This window comes from Trachemys scripta, chromosome 7 (assembly GCF_013100865.1).
Source record: "Trachemys scripta elegans isolate TJP31775 chromosome 7, CAS_Tse_1.0, whole genome shotgun sequence".
Lineage (NCBI taxonomy): Eukaryota > Metazoa > Chordata > Testudines > Emydidae > Trachemys > Trachemys scripta.
This window is the reverse complement of record NC_048304.1, coordinates 81,029,644-81,051,324: the sequence shown is the minus strand read 5'-3', so window position 1 is coordinate 81,051,324 and position 21,681 is coordinate 81,029,644. Positions and strand designations below refer to the sequence as shown.

At 42.8% G+C, this 21,681-nt stretch overlaps 1 protein-coding gene across 1 annotated transcript in view; it reads left to right on the top strand.

Annotated features, from left to right (window-relative positions):
* The window catches only part of CTNNA3 (catenin alpha 3), a 960,805-nt gene that overhangs the window by 857,226 nt on the left and 81,898 nt on the right, over positions 1 to 21,681 (top strand). The window contains exon 15 of the mRNA XM_034775301.1: positions 13,548 to 13,729. Coding sequence (XP_034631192.1) covers positions 13,548 to 13,729 — 182 coding nt within the window. The remainder of the gene's footprint in view (positions 1 to 13,547; positions 13,730 to 21,681) is intronic.

Below are 21,681 nucleotides of genomic sequence, written 5' to 3'. Positions count from 1 at the left end.
AGGCAGCAGGAGCAGAGACCGCCGCTACAGCCCCTGTGTAACCAACAGCCCTCCTCCCCAAGTTCCATAGCCTCCTCACCCAGACGCCCAAGAACACGGTGGGGGGGCCTCCGTCCACCCAGTCACTCCACCCCAGATGATCGCCCAAGCATCAGAAGGCTGGGCTTCAATAAGAGTTAAAGTTTTAAAATGCAGTGTGTCCTTTTCCATCCCTCCTCCCCCACCCATCCCAGCTACCTTGGCAATTATCCCCCTACCTCTGTAAGGAACTAATAAAGAATGCATGAATGTGAAAAAACAATGACTTTATTGCCTCTGCAAGCGGGAGGGGAGGGGAGGGTGGGGTGGGGTGGTTGGTTTACAGGGAAGTAGAGTGAACCGGGTCGGGGGGGGGGTTGGAGGGTTCATCAAGGAGAAACAAATTTAAGTTTCACACAGTAGCCTGGCCAGTCACAAAACTCGTTTTCAAAGCTTCTCTGATGCGCACCGCGCCCTGCTGTGCTCCTTTAACCGCCCTGGTGTCTGGCTGCGCGTAATCAGCGGCCAGGCGAGTTGCCTCAACCTCCCACCCCGCCATAAAGGTCTCCCCCTTACTCTCACAGATATTGTGGAGCGCACAGCAAGCAGCAATAACAATGGGGATATTCTTTTCGCTGAGGTCTGAGCGAGTCAGTAAGCTGCGCCAGCGCGCTTTTAAACGTCCAAATGCACATTCCACCACCATTCGGCACTTGCTCAGCCTGTAGTTGAACAGGTCCTGACTACTGTCCAGGCTGCCTGTGTATGGCTTCATGAGCCATGGCATTAAGGGGTAGGCTGGGTCCCCAAGGATCACGATAGGCATTTCAACATCCCCAATGGTCACTTTCTGGTCCGGGAAGAAAGTCCCTTCCTCCAGCTTTCGAAACAGAGCAGAGTTCCTGAAGACGCGAGCATCATGTACCTTTCCCGGCCATCCCACGTTGATGTTGGTGAAACGTCCCTTGTGATCCACCAGGGCTTGCAGCAGCATTGAAAAGTACCCCTTGCGGTTTACGTAGTCGGTGGCTTGGTGCTCCGGTGACAAGATAGGGATATGGGTTCCGTCTATGGCCCCGCCACAGTTTGGGAATCCCATTTCAGCAAAACCATCCACTATTGACTGCACGTTGCCCAGAGTCACTACCCTTGCTATCACCAGGTCTTTCATTGCCCTGGCAAATTGGATCACAGCAGCCCCCACCGTAGATTTGCCCACTCCAAATTGATTCCCGACTGACCGGTAGCTGTCTGGCGTTGCAAGCTTCCACAGGGCTATCGCCACTCGCTTCTCAACTGTGAGGGCTGCTCTCATCTTGGTATCCTGGCGTTTCAGGGCAGGGGAAAGCAAGTCACAAAGTTCCATGAAAGTGCCCTTACGCATGCGAAAGTTCCGCAGCCACTGGGAATTGTCCCATACCTGCAGCACGATGCGGTCCCACCAGTCTGTGCTTGTTTCCCGGGCCCAGAATCGGCGTTCCACGGTATCAACCTGCCCCAGTGACACCATGATTTCCACATTGCTGGGGACTGTGCCTTGTGAGAGGTCTATGGCCATGTCAATTTCCTCATCACTCTCGTCGCCGTGCTGCAATCGCCTCCTCGCCTGGTCCGGGTTTCGCCTTGGCATGTTCTGGCTCTGCATATACTCCAGGACAATGCGCGTGGTGTTCATAGTGCTCATAATTGCCGCGGTGATCTGAGCGGGCTCCATGATCCCAGTGCTAGCTATGGCGCCTGGTCAGAAAAAAGGCGCGAAAGTAGTATCTGATGGACCAGGAGAAGGAGGGCGGGAGGGAGGGAGGGAGGGCCGAGTGACGACATGGCGTACAGGTACAGGAACAGGGAGAAACACAAACAACTGTCACACAGAATGGTCCCCCCAAAGATTAAACTGGAAACCCTGGGCTTAGCAGGCCGTTGATTTCACGGAGGAAGGGGAAGCAAATGAACACAGAACAAATCTATTTTTTACATCTTAAGGTGGCAGCCGACGCTGCAGCATGAGTGACAGCCATACCAGTATGACGATGACGGATACCAATCATAATATACCATCATCTGCCAAAAGGCAAGGGGCTGCTGCTGTGTAGCAATGCAGCCCCACGTCTGCCAGCCCCACGTCCGCCAGCACCCAGCATCGCCCTCGGCCTCTTCTGGGTGCTTAGCAGACAATATTGGGCAATTGGCAGAAAATAGTATATTATGACTGGTAACCGTCATCATCAAAACAGTAGCATGTCTGCCCAGGTGGCCATGATTGACAGCCATACCAGTATGATGATGACGGGTACCAGTCATAATATACCATCGCCTGGAAGGGGCTGGTGCAATGCAGCACTACGGCTGCCAGCCCCACGGCTATCACTCATGCTACACCGTCTACCGCCAAAAGGCAGTTAGCAGCTGCTGCTGTGTAGCAATGCAGTCCCACGTCTGCCGGCACCCAGAGGACATATGGTGACGGTGAGCTCAGCTGAGCTGAGCGGGCTCCATGCTTGCCGTGGTATGTTGTCTGCACAGGTAACCCAGGTAAAAAGGCGCGAATCTATTGTCTGCCCTTGCTGTGACGAGGGGGGAGGGGCCTGACGACATGTACCCAGAACCGCCCGCGACACTGTTTTGCATCATCCGGGCATTGGGATCTCAACCCAGAATTCAAAGAAAAGGCGCGAACCGCTTCTCGGCTCGAGCTGTGGCGCAAACGTAGTATCTGACGGCCTAGGGGAAGGAGGGAGGGGGGCCGAGTGACGACATGGCGTACAGGCACAGGGAATTAAAATAAAGAACGGTGGCTGTGCATCAGGGAGAGACACAAACAACTGTCACAGACTGGTCCCCCCCAAAGATTAAACTGAAAACCCTGGGTTTAGCAGGCCGTTGATTTGACGGAGGGAGGGGGAAGCAAATGAATACAGAGAAAATCTATTTTTTTACATCTTAAGACGACGGTGCAGCGTGACTGATAGCCCTCGGCATCTTTCTGGGTGCTTGGCAGCAAATAAGGGGCGGTGTATGACGATGGTCTTCAGGCCTATTGCACGAGCTGCTGCTCAGGGAAGACTCTGCTAACGTGCGATGACCCGACTTGTAATAGGCCGGCTAACAGTCATAATACACCATTTACTGCCAAAAGGCAAGCCCCACGGCTGCCAGCACCCAGATCGCCGATGAAGGCTACCAGTCTACTGCACCGTCTACCGCCAAAAGGCAGTTAGCAGCTGCTGCTGTGTAGCAATGCAGTCCCACGTCTGCCGGCACCAAGAGGACATATGGTGACGGTGAGCTCAGCTGTGCTGAGCGGGCTCCATGTTGTCTGCACAGGTAACCCAGATAAAAAGGCGCGAATCTATTGTCTGCCGTTGCTGTGATGGGGGAGGGAGGGGCCTGACGACATGTACCCAGAACCGCCCGCGACACTGTTTTGCATCATCCGGGCATTCGGATCTCAACCCAGAATTCCAAGGGGCGGCGGAGACTGCGGGAACTGTGGGATAGCTGTGGGATAGCTACCCATAGTGCAATGCTCCGGAAGTCGACGCTAGCCTCGTACTGTGGACGCGGTCTGCCGACTAGAGCACCTAGAGCATTTTATTGTGTGGACATACACAATCGGCTGTATACAACCGATTTCAATAAAACCGGCTTCTATAAATTCGAACTAATTTCGTAGTGTAGACATACCCTGACTCTAGTTACACTGATGGAAATACACTCTGTGCATTTTTATCTATGAATACATGAATCTTCAGATTTCTATGTAGTACCTCTTTGTCAAAAAACCTTGTGGCTGTACACATACTAGAAAAAATAAGACTTTTAATTAAGAGATAGTGGACAGAACTTTTGTTATCTGTTATAATAGAGTCCCTTGCCACACTGTGTACTATGCTCGAAAAAATGTTCACTAGAGTCTTGCATACAAAACACGTCTGTGTTAGTAACCTTTACCAAACACATACTGCGTACTTGTTAAACTGTGCACATCTGAAAAATATACATTTGAATGCAGCCAAATTTATAGTCATACATTCAGGAAAAAAATAATGTAACTTATAGTTAGAGCTGGTTAGAACTTTTTTGCCTAAATATTTGGTTTTACTGAAGTGTTTTGCAGAGATGAATCAGTTTCCACTGAATTTTCATCAGAGAGAGAAAGACTGACTCTACTGATGAGAGACTAGGGTACTGGGCTGGGATGTGGAAGATCCTGCGATGCATGATTTAGAATGACCTGGGATGAAAAACTCTGCTCTGAGTCAGGCAGACCAGGGACTTGAATCTGAGTCTCCCACATCCCAGGGCAGCACCCTAACCATTAGGCTATGGACACACATGTTTTTGAGAAAACATTTGAAAGGTTTGGGTTTTGTCCCACTGAGGAGTGAAAAACTTTGAAACTTCAAAAGTTGCCACAAAATGTAATTGCTGTCCTCTGATCTGCTCGAATTAAATTACAGATTACACACTGTATCCTGAAAAGCAGTGGCTTTTACATTTTAAAACAAACCTGGAAAATACTACACAAAATTGTCAGTTACACTTTCTAATTTGGTGCCTTTAATTACTCCATGGTTATGCTTTGTGAAACCTATAATTGCTAGTAATTCATATAACTAGGAAAATTAACTGTGTGACAGAGTAATTGCAGTGTAAATAAAATCTACTTAATGTATGTGGATTCCAAAAATACATGAATTACTTATAAAACCAAAAGGATAATATAAGTAATTCAGTCACCTTCTTAACCTTCCAGTTATATGAATTAGTGGAAATTTGTTATAAACAAGAATAACCACAGTGTAATTATATTGTAATTGCAGTGTAACCACAGTTTTGTAATAACTGTCACTATATTAGAAGATAGATCCATTACTTTAATGTGAGTGACTATGCAATAGCTAAGCCACATCATTCACTTTGAGAGAAGGGAAGGTTAGCAGTGGAATGAAAGGGATCCATGAGCTCAGAACCTTGGAGGCCAAAGTTCTGCAAGGATTCTTGGACCTCAGGGTATCTGTGAAGAGTGCCTGTCCTGCTGCTTGCTTTCCAGTAACATCTCCAGGACAATATTCTTTTCTTTTAATTATTTTTTATAATATCAGTCTAAGAACCACTTGTTTTTTCAACCGATAATGATATTGAGCTAGATCCTGGGCTGCAGCTGAAGGAGTGCTCGGTACAGCTTAGGAAGGTGATGCAAAATTGGCTCTAAGCCTGCTTTTTGTATCCATAAGCCTTGGGTCATCCGGGCATTAGTCCAGTCAATAATGTAAAAGAAATTATTTTGTAATGGGGTTGGCATGCAGGACTCCAACACACCATTTTGGTACTCATTCACATCAAGGCCAGCCAGCCTGCAGAAGTCATATTGTTTTCTTTAAAATTAGTGTCTGAGTTACTTTAATCCTGAAGGGAAGGATAACTCATACAACTGTCTTTCCCTTATCTTGGAATGGTTTTTATACCTGAAAAACATGCATACTGTATCCCATGACTGGAGTATTTTCCTATTGTGGCTGTGATAATGTAGACCTGGCTTATTGGCCTGAGTCCATAAACTTATAAACAAATTTAAGAAACCAAAGTGTCATAAGTGAGAGCATGGTGAGAGTACCACTTCCCCATCTTTTGGAGATAATCTAATTTCTGATCTGAATATGACAGGTTTCAGAGTAACAGCCGTGTTAGTCTGTATCCGCAAAAAGAAGAACAGGAGTACTTGTGGCACCTTAGAGACTAACAAATTTATTAGAGCATAAGCTTTCGTGGACTACAGCCCACTTCTTCGGATGCATATATATATATAGCTATATGCATCCGAAGAAGTGGGCTGTAGTCCACGAAAGCTTATGCTCTAATAAATTTGTTAGTCTCTAAGGTGCCACAAGTACTCCTGTTCTTCTGATCTGAATATGGTATTTTAAAAATGATTTCCATGACACTTTGAGTCAATTTATCATTTAAAATACTGACTTAACTGACAGTACAGAAATTTTTGTTTTGACTTGTAGTTAAGGAGTTTCCAATTCTATGGAATAGACATCAGGGAGAATCCTGAGAGATGAAGAGCTCCAATGCCTGGCTACCATATATGATTTATGAGCAGCAAGGCTCTGTGCTAGTGAGAACGACCGATAGTAACTGCCTTCCATATCTATTGCCAGTTAGGGATGTAAGCGGCTGAGTCATTGGCTTTAGAACCAAGGAATTCTCTAAATGTCACCATCCATGGAAACTATTTTGTACTGAATTCAATTTATTTGGCTGAAGTTGGATAGAATAACCAGAATTCAAGATTGGAGAAAGCCTGCTTTCTGTTCCAGCTAAACTAAGCTGCACAATTTTAAATAATTTACTCAGCATAGCTGTAGATTTCTTTTCAGCTTACTGGTAACTGAACCATGTCTGCATTTGTGTTTCCTTCAATCTGACAGCAGTAGTTAAAATTATTTAGTTGATGTGAGCTGTCCTAAATTTTCTGATGGAAATGAAATGCAGTATTTTCAGATAAGGAAAAAAATCACTTGGTGAAGCAATTCATAGCAGTTTATAGATTTTTCTGGTACTACAGACTTCAAATCTTGCAGCAAATATTCATCATTTATCAGATTAATGACGTTTTAATTAAAATGTATTTTGAATAGTGTGAGTGGGGAGCACATTTTCAGTATTTTTGTGAGTCCCCCATAAGTAAGGTAACTTTTCACCTTACATATTTTTTAACAGATTCCATAGATGTTAATTTTCAGGTGACACTGGACACATTTGGAATGTTTCCACTAGCTTGAAACCCAGGGGAAGAGTGGGGGGAATAGCACAGTGCCACTACTTCCCCCTCCTTCTGGAGATGGGAAGTGGGTGGATCTTTGGCTTTACCTCTTCCTAATGCTCCAAGGAGCATAGCTGAGTCAGCAGGGCAGGGGAGGTAATCTACTTCTGATACAGACTCATGGTAGGTTACTTTCCCTGTGAAGCAAGGTGGAACCAGGGGTCACATCTGAGTTACAGTCAGTTCCCTGCTGTGCCCCTGGGCCATTCAATTACATGCTGCATGTTACTTGGGGCAGATTGCTAACTGACAATCATGCTCATAAAGGGGAATAGCCCTTAAAAGCTTCTAACTGTCAGCACTCTACGTTACCAGGAGATGTTAAAAATACATTAATGCAATCAAATGAAGTTTTATTTTAATGAAACAATTATAGGAGTGGCAGTCTCTCTCACAGGATGTGTCAATAGCAGTTATGTTGGGCAATTCAAGCAATCTAAGAATACATTTTCCAGAGAATTCTCTAAAAGGAGTTTGATATATTTCTGGGTGTGGTGATGGCAGCAGGACATACATTAATATCCCTTTAGGAACGAAGGAAACCTTTAAAGATTTAAGTCACCATTTAAATATATAAAATGCTCAGAATTTTCCATACTGTAAAAGTTAAATACAGGAACATGTGGAATCAACATAGATCCCTTGTGTTCAGACTCAATGGCCCAGATATAAAAACATACCCCAACACCTTCCCCATCCTACAAGAAAAACCCTACTGGACTAAAACTGGTACATGGGTTCCCTCACAACATTTAGCCCCCTTTTCTGTTTGCAAATTGTCAGCACACGGTGATTTATTCTCAATTTGTACCTGGTTAAATGCTTTGTGTGGAACACTTGTAGCCAATGGATTTAGGGTTGCCAGCACTCCAGATTTGTCCAGGAGTCTCCAGGAATTAAAGATTAATCTTTAATTAAAGATTATGTCATGTGATGAAACCTCCAGGAATATGTCCAACACAAATTGGCAATCCTAAATGGATTGTTTGTGAACTGCTCACTCTGGCCCCTATCCTGCAATCAAATATATGATGGTTATTCCTGTGCCCAGCCAGAGCCCCAAGATTGTTCATTGGAGTATGCAATATTTGTGATTTGCTGCTTAAGGCATTTGTTTGGTCACCTACGTCACATGCTGGTGTCTGGTTTTTTTTAAATCCTGATTGGATGACTTAATGTTTCTAAATAGGATAAGGGCCTAAACAAATTATTGGATCTCAGTTCTTAAGATAAAGGTGGGAGAAAACATTTTAGGGAGAGGGAGAAATGGCAGGTGGCAAGCTAGTGTGGAGAATTTTAGAACATTTAAACCTTTTCTTTTACTCTTTTCAACAAGAAAGAGCATTACGTTTTGCAGTGTATATGTATCCCTTATTTAAAAAGGCTGGACTCCTTCATGAATTTAGAAGAAAGACATATAATCATATTCACTAGTGGCTTTTTATTCAATTTTTCTCTTGTCATATTCACATTCAGTAATTGCATTTGTATGTACTTGCACAATTCTATTTGCAAATAGGTGCAGTCAGCTCTCTTTGTGTATTTTTTTATTTGATTGTCTCAGTGCCTAAGCACTCTTGCTACAGGGTTAACATGGGTGACCGTGGTATATTTCCAGGGCTGCTGCAAGGATATTTTGCACCCTAGGCGAAGCTTCCACCTTGCGCGCCTCCCCCTCACCACCCCCCTGCACATCGGTTCATTGAGGGGCAAATCCCAACGAGCCTTTATAGACCCCAGGGGCCACCCTTCCCAGGGGCCACCCGTGCCCAGGGGCCAGCCATGCCCAGGGGTTGCTCCCTAGATCAGGTTCCCCCCTCCCTGCCCCCTGAACTCCCCTGGAGGGTGCACAGCCTCCCTGTGAGCCCTCCCCACCCCGGCAGCCCACGCTCCGAGTCCACTCACTGGCTTTGCCGGGTTTGGGCCGCTGCAGCAGCTCGGCAAGGAGGAGCTGCCTTCTGGGGGTTCCTGGGGGCTCCTGCAGCAGCTGCATGTGGGCAGAGGCCCCCATGCGCCCCCCCCCCCAGCTCCCCCGTCGCCGCACTCAGGATCTGCGGCTCCCGGGAGTGTGAGCCGCTGCCGCCCCTCCCGGAGCAGGCTCAGGGCCCCGCACCCCAGCGGCGGCTCACGTGCCCAGGAGCTGCAGAGCCCGAGCGTGGCAAGGGGGAGCTGGGGGGGCGCACGGGGGCCTCTGCCCGCATGCATCTGCTGCAGCCGGCAGGAGCCCCTGGGGGGGGTGCCGGGCCACAGCCTGGGCAGGAGGGGCGGGGGGCATGGCTGCTCCCTGCTAGTGGTGCCGCTGCCTTTGCAGGGCTCCTGCCCTCCTGCGCCGCACCGGCTCCTCCATGGCTGGGTCTTGCCGCCCCCGCAAGCTGACGCTCTGGCTCTCCGGTGCCTCCGGAAGGTGGCTCCTCCCTGCTGAGCTAGGGCACCGCTTTTTGGTGCCCCCAGGGCCGTCCTTATGATTTATGGGGCCCTATGCAGTATTATTAAACTGGTGCGCCTATGCCCGACGGCAGCCTGAGATTGCAGCCCGGCGGGGGCAGAGGGACAAGGCAGAAAGAATAACAAGACGCTCGGCCCGCCTCACGGTGGTGGAGAGTCACAGTTCCCCGCAGAGACCCCTCCCTCACGCAGAATGGACATGCAGAAGGTACCTAATTAAAAGCACTAAATTTGGGAATCAAAAATGTCAGTCACAAGTTTTTTGATATGCTCTGAAGTTTGTCAGACATTTATTTGCAAAAACTTTGTAGTAAGGGTGAATCAGCTGTCTTGCTAAATACAACATTAAATATTATGGAATACATGATGCAGCTTTTCTCTGTTTTACATTTTCTTAATCAGTATTTCTAAGCTGATTTTATATTTTAAATATACTCTTAAGCCTTCATAAAGTAATCATTCCAGATTACTACATATTTAACTCACTGAAACAGACATTATTTTAAATTAATCAGTCACAAAGGTTTAGTGTGTTCATAACAATGTTCTTTGCTTTTAGAAAAAGGGAACACTGATTTACTGTGTGTGATCTCCATAACAATACATGTTTCTGAAATTACCCCTTGAATGGCTCTTTAACAGTTTCAGTGTTGTGCTAATGGGTCTGGCAGGCTGGAGACTGTTTCTCTTTTAAAAAGAACAGGAGTACTTGTGGCACCTTAGAGACTAACAAATTTATTAGAGCATAAGCTTTCGTGGACTACAGCCCACTTCTTCGGATGCATACAGAGTGGAACATATATTGAGGAGATATATATACACACATACAGAGAGCATAAACAGGTGGGAGTTGTCTTACCAACTCTGAGAGGCCAATTAAGTAAGAGAAAAAAAAAAACTTTTGAAGTGATAATCAAGCTAGCCCAATACAGACAGTTTGATAAGAAGTGTGAGAATACTTACAAGGGGAGATAGATTCAATGTTTGTAATGGCTCAGCCATTCCCAGTCCTTATTCAATCCTGAGTTGATTGTGTCTAGTTTGCATATCAATTCCAGCTCAGCAGTCTCTCTTTGGAGTCTGTTTTTGAAGTTTTTCTGTTGTAATATAGCCACCCGCAGGTCTGTCACTGAATGACCAGACAGGTTAAAGTGTTCTCCCACTGGTTTTTGAGTATTATGATTCCTGATATCAGATTTGTGTCCATTAATTCTTTTGTGTAGAGACTGTCCGGTTTGGTCAATGTACATGGCAGAGGGGCATTACTACTAGATCCCCTTCCCAGGAAGACTCAGAGCCTGCAGGAAGGGTCAGAACAGGGATAGGAAAAGCAGTAGGGTGCCTCAAATTTTCAGGTGCTCTACCCAGCTGCCTATGCCTGAGGACGGCCCGGGCACCCCCAACTACTTGCCACCCTAGACCACAGCCTAGTTCGCCTAGTGGTAGCATGTATATTCCCCATCTCTCATACAACATTATTACATATCAGAATTTTGAGACATTCTGAGGGCCTTTGACAGTTGCCCTGAGGTTCATCAGCAGAGATTACTCTAATATTAGCCAGTTCATTCCACTGATCTTTCTATTGGAGAAAAATGTGAACTCTCTGCATGGTATGATCAGTAAAATGATAACAGAGGTCTAGAACTGCCCTCAAAAGAGCTGTGTGTTGCCTCAGATGAATACATACTCAAGGACATTATACTTTTGGTTTTCTCTGGTTTATGGACCCAGGATTTCAAGATGTCGTTGCCTCTTACCTCCTGAGGCAGATAAAGACATTAACAAATGGGAGCACAAGCTCATTGGCTTGGTGACTGTGTGCATTTGGCAGGGGCCTGATCCAAACCTGCTACTATACTTCTCTTGGAAAAGGATGTGGCAGATCAGATTGTGGAGAGTGTTCCTTTTGGGACAGTCTGGAGGACTTTGGGCTTGTCCTCATTGTCTCTAAGCTCCAAGTGGATTCATCCAGTGTTAGGACCACAAAGAGAATGGATGAGAGAGAGTATGAATATTGGTGTCAATAGTCGGCAAATGGGCCAAGCCAGGCAGCATGTCACAATTATTTCTCTTTACCCAATGTTTTTTGTTTTTGTTGTTGTTGGGTTTGATAATGTTACAATTGTTTTCATCTGCATGTTTGTATGCATGTATAATCGACAAAGGGGTGGATGGGAGAATCTCCATTTTCAGATTCATGTCTTCATCCTTCATTTATTTTGCTGCATGTGGAAAATTGCTTTGTATTCCCTTGAGCCTCTGTACTTTGCTGTGGAGAAAATCAACATACTTGCCTAAGTTACTAGACCACACTGGGACTGAAGCTAAGCAGAAAAGGGATCCTGGAGCAACTGGCAACTATGACTTCCACTCTCTGTAATGATGATACTTTTCTGCCGCTGCTCTAAGTTTATGAGGGAATCCTGTAATGTGGCTTCTGATTAGTTTATGTAGCAATGTATGATGAGGATGAATGCTGCGGTTTCTGCTTTTCTTGCTATTTTCAGGGCTCTAGATTTGAGTTGCTGGGCTTTGCTTTGTATAAAAGGATGTCCCCACATCTTTGAAAAACTAATCACTGAAACAAAACCTACAAGAACAAAGATAGTTAATTTGGTCAGATGAGGATTCCTGACCTGTTTTATCATTGCGTGAATTCAGGGCACAGTGCGTACATACAGTAGCATGTGCACACATTCTCTCTCAGTGAGGAGAAATTCTGGTGGCAGAACCAGTTAAACAGGAAGAAAAGAAAAAAAGAAAATTTTGAATAGTAGAGCTTCCTCCTATTCAGTTGGATCATCTGTTTTACAGGGCCCTGTCTGCTTTGAACCACAAATAGCTTTCAAAATAGCTGCAAGTGCATTTCTGGTGTGAATACAATCATAGATATATATTAGTAGGGCCCTACCAAATCCATTTTGGTCAATGTCATGGTCATAGGATTTTAAAAATAGTAAATTTCATGATTTCAACTATTTAAACCTCAAATTTCAAGGCATTGTAATTGTAGGGCTCCTGACCCAAAAAGAAGTTGGGGAGGGGAGGTCACAAGGTTATTGTAGGGGGCGTTGCGGTACTGCTACCCTTACTTCTGCATTTCTGCTGGTGCAGTGCTGCCTTCAGAGCTGGGCAGGTGGCTCCTGGCTGGGAGCCCAGTTCTGAAGGCAGAGCCACTGCCAGCAGCAGCGCAGAAGTAAGGATGGCATGACATGGTATTGCCACCTTTACTTCTACGTTGCTTCCTGCGGAGCTGGGCTCTCAGTCAGCAGTCACCACTCTCTGGCTGTCCAGCTCTGAAGGCACTACAGAAGTAAGGGTGGCAATACTGTGACCTCCCCTAAAATAACCTTGTGACCCCCCATCAACTCCTTTTTGGATCAGGACCCCCAATATGAGAAATGCTGGTGTCCCCCTCTTTCCCCACCATGAAATCTGTATAGTATAGGGTAAAAGCACAGAAAAGACCAGATTTCACAGCCCGTGTCGCGTTTTTCATGGCTGTGAATTTGGTAGGGCCCTATATATTAGTGTTCAGGATGCTTTTGTGTTTGAACATTCTGGTGAAGAAAAATAATCTGCGTAAAAGTTTGCAGAAAAATGAGTAAAAAGGGTCACAAATTATGGCAAAGCAGAATAGTGGGCTTTATTGACAAGAATGATTAGCAATTTGTTTCTGCATTCACCCAGATCACCTTCATAGTCAAGAAGATATCAGCATCTTCAGAGTTCTGCATATGTGGGTTTGATGGTTTTTTTACTATTAGTCTCATAGGGTACAATAATTAATATTTTAATCCTTTTAGATGTAGCTTGCCCACAGATTCTGATATGCCTCTCATCATGGCTTTCTTAAGGGAGGTGAGAACTGACCGTAGAATGAAGGTTTACTTTTCCCATTGTTAGAATCCCTGCAGAAAAGTTCCAAAGACAATTGATGAATACCATTAAAAAATAAGAGGGGTCGTTTTTGGTTAGAAGGTGAGTATTAGGAGATGGACTTGAACTAAAAAGCATGAATTTGATCTGGGTCTACTCAAAATTCAAGAGTATTACATTTCAGAATTTCATTTCATATTGTTCTAGAGATAAGGCCCCGTTATGAAATTGAAAGGTGCTCCGATTGGAGGTGTTGGTTCAGGCCCATGTATATTTAAAACATATATTTAATGTCCAGTGATTTTGCCAAAAAGAAATTACTCTTAGACACAGACAGATGTTTTGCAAATCAAATTATCTTATGTTTCAGGCTAAAATGACTCAACTGCCAGAGGCTGAAAAAGAAAAGATAGCTGAGCAAGTGGCTGACTTCAAGAAAGTCAAAAGTAAGCTTGATGCAGAGATTGAAATATGGGATGATACCAGCAATGACATCATTGTTTTGGCTAAGAGGATGTGTGTGATTATGATGGAGATGACAGACTTCACAAGGTAATTATGCAGAAAATGATCTTCAATATTTATAAGTGTTAGAGGCAGTTGTCACATTGGTAAAATGAGAAATACTAGGAGTTTACAATGGCAGGGGACAAAATCTTTGTAAAACTGATTGGCAAAGCTAATATAATTGAGGTTTAAAGAATTAGATGTGAAAAGCTGAAACACCAGAAGGGATGTTCAAAGTTTTGCACTCTGTTTATCCCTGAAAGAAAAAACATGATGCTTATCTCTGTCCTCATTTTGATTTATTTTTTTCCACATTTTGCTCAGGGATGTTGATCCAGTTGATCCTCTTAGCATTTTAACTTCTTTTCTGTCTTGCTTTCTTTTAGTGAAAGGAATAAATTGACCTAAACTAATTTAAGTTCTCTAGTTAGGAAATATCTCACTTTAAACTGTGAATATGAGATTTACACATCTATTACTTTTGCAACAGGTACCATAGCATGCTGTCAAACATGCAGTACACAGCAGACATGCATACAACATGTACTGTACATTGCAAATGACAAGCAAGTAGAAACTTGGACTGATGCATATCTAACTTCACATTTCTTTTGATTGCGTATATTGAGTTACCTTACCTCTTTGCAGTATATGTTATGCTGTATTATACAGTATAAAAACATTCTGATATATTGCAGACAGTTTTAAAGATAGGCATTTATCTCTGGTGGTGTTAGTAACTGGTCACACTAATACATGCAACAATCTCAGGTTTAGGAATCTATTCTGTGTTGCATTGAATATATGTATATTAACACTCATTAGGCACAATGATATCAAGGGGAAGGGTTGTTCATTATGTGTGTTTATTGATAAAATACTTGTGGATATGTCAAATGTTCCACATTCCTCCTGGGAACTTCATGCCCTATATGGGTGAATACCATCAGATACCACTGGGTTCCTTTAAAAAAAGACAATCCTTTCCTGTAAGGCAAGGGGAAAATTAAAGGCACCAGGGGCTAGATCCTTACCTGATGTAACTTGATTTAGTTCCATTGGGGTCAACAAAGCTGAACCAATTTACATCAGCTGAGGATCTGGCCCCAAGCTTGTTCCTGTGGAAAGATGGTTTCTATATTTCCTCATGCTGGCACATCTCAAATTATTCATAATTTGAAATTCCTGACATCCAATGCTTTTAAACTTTATTTTATGAGCATATCTTGCATAATGATATATTACACCTCTATAAAATAAAAAGATGTACTGTAAAGATGGAGATATGTCATACACTTTCACAATTAAAACCTGTCATTCTGCATCTCTCTCAGCAAAATACCTGAATTAATGGATTTAGAAATAGGCTCCATTAATCTTGATTAATCTATTCCCGATTTCTCTATGTAGCTCTCATTGATTTCAATGTGAGCCACACTTGCGTGTTCAACATCAGATTTTGCTCTGTTGATGCTTATTCCCATAAACCACTGCCACTGAAAATGGGTTGGAGCATAAAACGCAGAAAGATAACGTTACAATCTGAAAGGATGGCAGTTCAATAACTGGAAACAAATTTTTTAGTGGAAAAAATAATGTTCTTTACTCACAGGCCCTGCAACTACAGCACTGGATCAGAAATCACTTGTATTCCAGAGACTCTGAGAAATACTAACATGCTACACCATATAATGCACCTCATATAGCCAAAAAGATCTGAGCAAAAGCAAACACGTTAACAGCAATTTAGGTATTTGCAGTTACTAAGCCAATCCACTACCATCTGGCTCATTTGCCCTGCTCTGTCAGTGCAAAGCAACTGGAAATCAAGCTTATACAGCTACTTGATTCCCCTTGCATAAGAGGTGCCGTCAGTTAGTTTGTGTGTGTGTGTTCTTTCAGTGTTCTGTTCAGCACTGCACAGATAGCTGGCTTAGCAGACCTTGATAGTACCACCCAGTGTGGTTAAGTGCTGGAGGTTGGAAGGCCGTTGCCTCGGTAATGCTGTTTAGGCTGCTCAGTGCTTCTGCTCTTGGAGCGCCAATGGTATTAGTAGATAGTGTAGCATGGTAATTCAGCAGGCCTGGATGCTACTCATAAAGAAAGACCACTGGCATGGTTTGGTGACAAAGGCACTTGGCCACGGTTATTGCCCTCGAGGCACAATCTAGCACCCTGGCTTCATGGTTACAGGTACACTAACACATGAGTGCCCTATTCAAGGAGTGGCTCTGTCAGCACTGGTAGTTTTTGCTGTCCCCTAGGCCACACAAAGAGTTCAGGTGGGGTATCCTGACCTCTATAGGCTGAGGCAAAAAACTGGAATACACAACTTATACACTACCTTACGTATTTCATGACATCTGTTTGTTACTTCCCTTTGTGCCTGATATCTTGGGGAAAACATTCCTATTCATTATTTTGTCAAATCATCTTATCTTGTACTAGATTGGGATGTATATCTACTTGCTGGAATATATTTACGTAAATATTTAGTGCCTACTACACTAGCAACAACTTTGCCAAGTTCATATACTAGACTGTGAACTTGTAAGCATTTGCTTTAATACACGGCCTGACTTTGGTTTACAACCTTTGGTTCAGGCTTCAAATTTGGCACCAGGCCCAGTGCTCTGGGCGTTCTCTCTCCATCTCACCTTCTGTCTCCTACAATAGGCATCTTGGGTAACTCAGAGCTGACATACACCTGGCACCCAGTGTGGGACATAGCCAGAGGGAAGGAACTGTGGCCTTAACACTGCTACACTGCATCTATCCTTTGCTCTCAGAATAGTGCCTTGAGACCATAAATAGTTGGGCACAACTTAGAACAAGAGCTCCAGCATAGCTGAAGATCTGGCCATAGTGTGTAGACAGTGCAGATGTTACTAAACTGCAGTTTTTAGTAGATATATATTTTTCTTTAGTCTTGTACTCTTAGATTATGGTTGAAGAGATGCATGTGGTTATTCAGTTTGATTCCCAGTCTTGTGCAGAATGTTTTCCAGTATTATTTCATTTTTTTCTTATTAACCTGCACTTGAACACTTCCCGTGATCGTGCCCACCTTTTGTAGTCAATACCTTTTGATTTGTTCTTGAAAGTTGCCAGATTTACAGTCCCAGAAAGTGAAATCCTGTAGGTATGCAAAGAATAATTGTTGAAGGAAGTGTGGATCTATCCCTTCATGCTACGACTTGTGATTTCAGAGATGGCAAAGAGCAAATATATAGTGCTGAGGGACACGAGTGGCTTTTCCTCCTACCCGCCACATGAAAATCTGATGGTAGAAACTATAATAGTCAAGTCATGCACTGGCTGGACTCATGGTTTGGTACCCCCATCCTGTGATTTAAAAGTTGGACTTGGAAGGAATAAAAGATTCAGATGTCCTATTTGTTTCATCAGAAATTACCCAGATAAATTGTGAATTTGCTTGTCTGTCCAGTTGGTGTCTAAGCTGGTTTCTTGTTTCGTCCAAATTTGTTACTTGCAGTATCAGTCTGTCCTAGTGTGTATATGTTATCCTTCACATTTTTGTAACAATAATACATTTAACTAAAACTAAGTTATTGTTGGCCTCAAAAAAATTATGACTCAGGGAGAACTCTCATTTAAATCAATGGGAATTATGTCTGCATAAATAGTTGGTATTTATGTCTCAAGGTTTTAATGAAAAGTTTTAGTCCTGATTCTTGTTTCTGCCGAACATCATTTTAAATAATTCCCTACCTAGTGGTCATTTAATTAATGATCATTTCCTGCTCATGGTCTGTAGCTAGGTGTTGGTCCATACTACGGTAATTTTATGTAAAAGATATTTTTCCAATTTTGTTGAAACTTTTTATATGAAACACCATCTATTGACTTATTGAAACCCAATATAACTAATATAAGTGCTACCTATGCTCAGACGTCAACTGGGCAATTCTGTCATAAAAAAACTACTATATATGATTGACATAACAGTAGCTGATCAAGGGTGGGAAGACAGAGCTGGACATTTGAAGCAGCTCGTATTGGTGCTAACAGGTGATTTGTGTACTACATACATGGATATTAAACCCACAGTATTTATTATTTTGATTTTGCATGTTTAAATATGTTTTAAAATACATATTATTTGGGGCCCAATATCAGCCACAGGTGCCCTGAGCTATGAATGTGGATAGTTTGGAAGCGAGGCATATGTTGTTCTGAATCATTGAGCCTCTAGCGGCCTAATTTCAGCAGAGTTGATGCTACTGTACAGATAACATCTGAAGTTAGTCAATGCCGTTTTTTTTTTCTCTCTCTCTCTCTTGTGTTTGCTGAAGGTTACGGCTGCTGGAAAAAATTGTGGTAGAGATTTTTCCGGATTTTCTTTAACAGCATCTCAGGGGTCAATCTCAGTTTCTCTGAGAAGGTTGGAGTAAACAAAGTACAAAGAAGAGAAAAATTGTCACTGTACTGCTCAGGCTTCAAAAACACCAGGTAGAAGTAGAAAAATAAATGAAAATTGCTTTTGGACCTGATGGAGCTTTCCAGCCATGTCAACCTACAACCATAACCTTGCTCCCTCACGTCTCTCTTTTGGGTGAAACATTTTTAAATTACATATATTTCTACCACTAATACTCTTTCAACAGATTCCTCTTCCATACTACATCATACATCAAGTTGCACTAAGTTACTGCTTAATGTGTGTTTTGAGACAGAAATGAGAAATCAATCCTTTGTGAATGTTGCATTAGAAAATCACCCTTCATGTCCCCTTCCTTCTCTACAGCCACTGATAAACTGGTTACAACAGTTTACATGCAAAGATATTACCTCTCAGGCAATGCTTCCTAAACTAATGAGTACTAATGTTAATGTTAATCTTGTATTATTTTGGGCAAGTCAGTTCACCTTTCTGCATAGGTGCTGGAACTGAGTGTGCTGGAGGTGCTTCTGAATCCCCTGGCTTGAAGTGGTTTCCATTATATATGGGGTTTACAATTTGGTTTAATAGCTTTCAGCACCCCCGGCCCCACTATAAAAATTGTTCCAGCACCCCTGCCTTTCTGGGTCTCGGATTCCCCATCTGTAAAATGGAGATAATGATACTTCCTTTGTAAAGCACTTTGATATTTACTGATGAAAAGTCCTATATCAGTGCTAGTTATTATTGAATTCATTTATTACATATTTTCTGTATCATTGATATAATTTTAAAAATGGTTTCCCATGTTATAACACCAGTTCAAGTTGTTGTTGTTTATTATTCTCTGAATGGCCCAAAGTATGCTAAGTGCCATACAAAAAGATTATAAAATGATGTTCCCTGCCCCCTGTTCCTCACAAAAGAGGTTGGCAAACCAGATCTCAGAATCCATCATTGTGTGCCGAATGTGGTGAATTAATATTATAGACACACACAGAACTCAGCTATATCTGAGATGGAGATGAATTTCCCGAAGTCTGTACTTCAGAAAGCTACCATGTCGTGGGACCCAGCTACAAAAGTTAGCAGCCAATAAAGTTAAAACATTGTTTAGACCTGAATTGTGGACATAATCATGTTTTACTATGTTAATAGGCTCAGTATAAGAATCTGAATAGAATGGAAGAGACTAGAGCAGAACTCTGTGTTGTACACAAGACTCGGAATTTTTAGGGGGAAGTGGCATTGTTGGGTGAAGCTGGACACATTTATTGGGACAAGATCTGTTCTGGAGAGAAAGCATTTCTGCCATGGATTGTTCTTTCAGCACAGAATCTTGGCCTCTGAACTAACCAGTTCACCCCTGAACAAAAGAGAAACTGTAATGGTTTGGCAGTGGAGTAAATACATTTTTATGGAACATGGGATTCTGAAGCAGTTGTAATCAAGTAGACGAGGCTATAGCTGGCTGATATGACAGAGTTGTCCTAAGAAAGAACTGCAACAGCTTTTAAAGTAAATGATTCACAGATGTGCTCTGCTTTTTCAAGTAATATTTTTTCTCAAAGCCATATTCTGAGGGAACTGAATATGTTGCAAATAAATAGGCTTGGATACATTATTGATTCTATGTCCTGTGTCCATTCATTTTTCTTCCAATAAGGAAATAACTCACTTCTTGAGTCCAGACAATTCTGACCATTCCAAAGTTATGACAATTGGTAAGGAACTTTTCAATGCCTTTTTATAATTGTTTTCTTTCACTCACTTGTCCCCAGATGTAGGGCTGAATTGTACTTTTAAAGCACTTACCTGCATTAGGAGAAGTGTGGAGATGTACTCCAGAAGAAACATTTTGTCTACTGGCAGATCCTGACAATCAGGGGGGATGAGCCTGCTGCTATGCCCCTTTACAAGATGCAGCATATTACTCACTGGATGGCAGTCCCATCGGTGTGATTGATACACACACACACACACACACACACATCTGGCTTGGGGAGGACTGGTATAAACATGAGGAATGAAGAAGTGTAGCAGTGTGTACATGTGATGGCTGGCCTTCACAGAACAGGGATTGAATCAGGGTCCTCTTTAACAACTCACATCCTCTGTGGATCGGCATAGAGGGAGACCTGTAACACATTCTCACCAGTGGATTATACATGCTTCTCCTACGGCAGGCAAAATCTTCCCCCTGGGGAGAGAGTGAGTGTACACAAAGGTGTGGTGTGTGGGTATACACACACACACACACACGCTTCCAGAAGATTTTTTTGTTAGTTTCTTTTTTGTACTCTCTCATTTTACATGTGTATTAGAACCACTGTAGAGAACCTAGGAATAATATCGCTTTCATTTTTGAGAGGAACATTATTTCATCATTTGGTCAATCATTATTGTGCTCTCCTCCTACTATTTGTTGTCTTGCCATACATAGTAAGACATTGGCCTATCTACTGCAACAGTTTAAATAACATTCTGGAAAAAAAATATTCAAATTTCTCTTCTGGTTGGCTAAAAAGGCCACATGAAAAATTACTCTTTTTTGTATTGATCTTTTCAAAGCTTTAGAGTAAATGAGGTCCCTTTTTTTCCCCCAGCATACTTTCAATCAGGAAGATATTTATCAATGTGTGAAGAGAAGTTTCTTTTTGCTGAAATAAAAGGGTATATGTCTGACTGAGGTATTGCTAATAGGGAACACTACACTGTGACTTTTAATGAATTCAGCTTGGGATAATAGTAAAACAGGGCTCACTTTTTAGGTGGAGAGGGAAGCCTGCAGGATCAAGGTTAAGATTAGTATTGCTAGGGGGACCCCATCCCTTACTGTTTAAATCCAGTTTGCCCCGGGGAAAGATCACCCATGAATGAAGGCAACAAAGGAGGTCTAAATGCAAGGATTCCACTGCATTAAGGGAGGCCAGCATCTGATTGAGTGCTCTGAAGGAGTGTTATAAAGTATGCATCAAACATAGCCAAAACACTTTCATAGTCATCTTTGTGACTGTATTCGTTAAAGATAAAAGGTTTGCTCTGCCTGCTTCCCCATAGCATAAATTAAAGAGGATACCAGTATATCTTCAGTTTCCTTATAAAGTTTTGCAGCAATTTGAAACCTTGCAAAATACTGCTTCTGGTCTGTCCGTTCTGTAGGTCCATCAAAACTGAAGTTCTCTAGGGGCATTAAAGAGTGGCATGTTGATGAGATCGATTCTGCAACCTTTGTTGCTTTGTTCCATCTGTTTGCAACCCTTTGTTACTTCTTTCCTTCTGTTTCTGTTCTTCTCTGGCACTAGTTTACTTCTGACTCAGGAGCAGATGTCACAGTCATCTCCAAAGGGACTTACAATCACCTTCTAACCCTCCCACAACTGAAATAATGTGACACAGCCTGGAGAGATTGTGGAATCTCCATAATTGGAAATTTTTAAGAGCAGGTTAGACAAACACCTCTCAGGGATGGGCTAGATAATACTTAGTCCTGTCATGAATGCAGGGGAATGGACTAGATGACCTCTTGAAGTCCCTTCCAGTCCTATGATTCTATGCTTACCCCTAGAGGTATTCTGAACTGTATGGGCCAGTT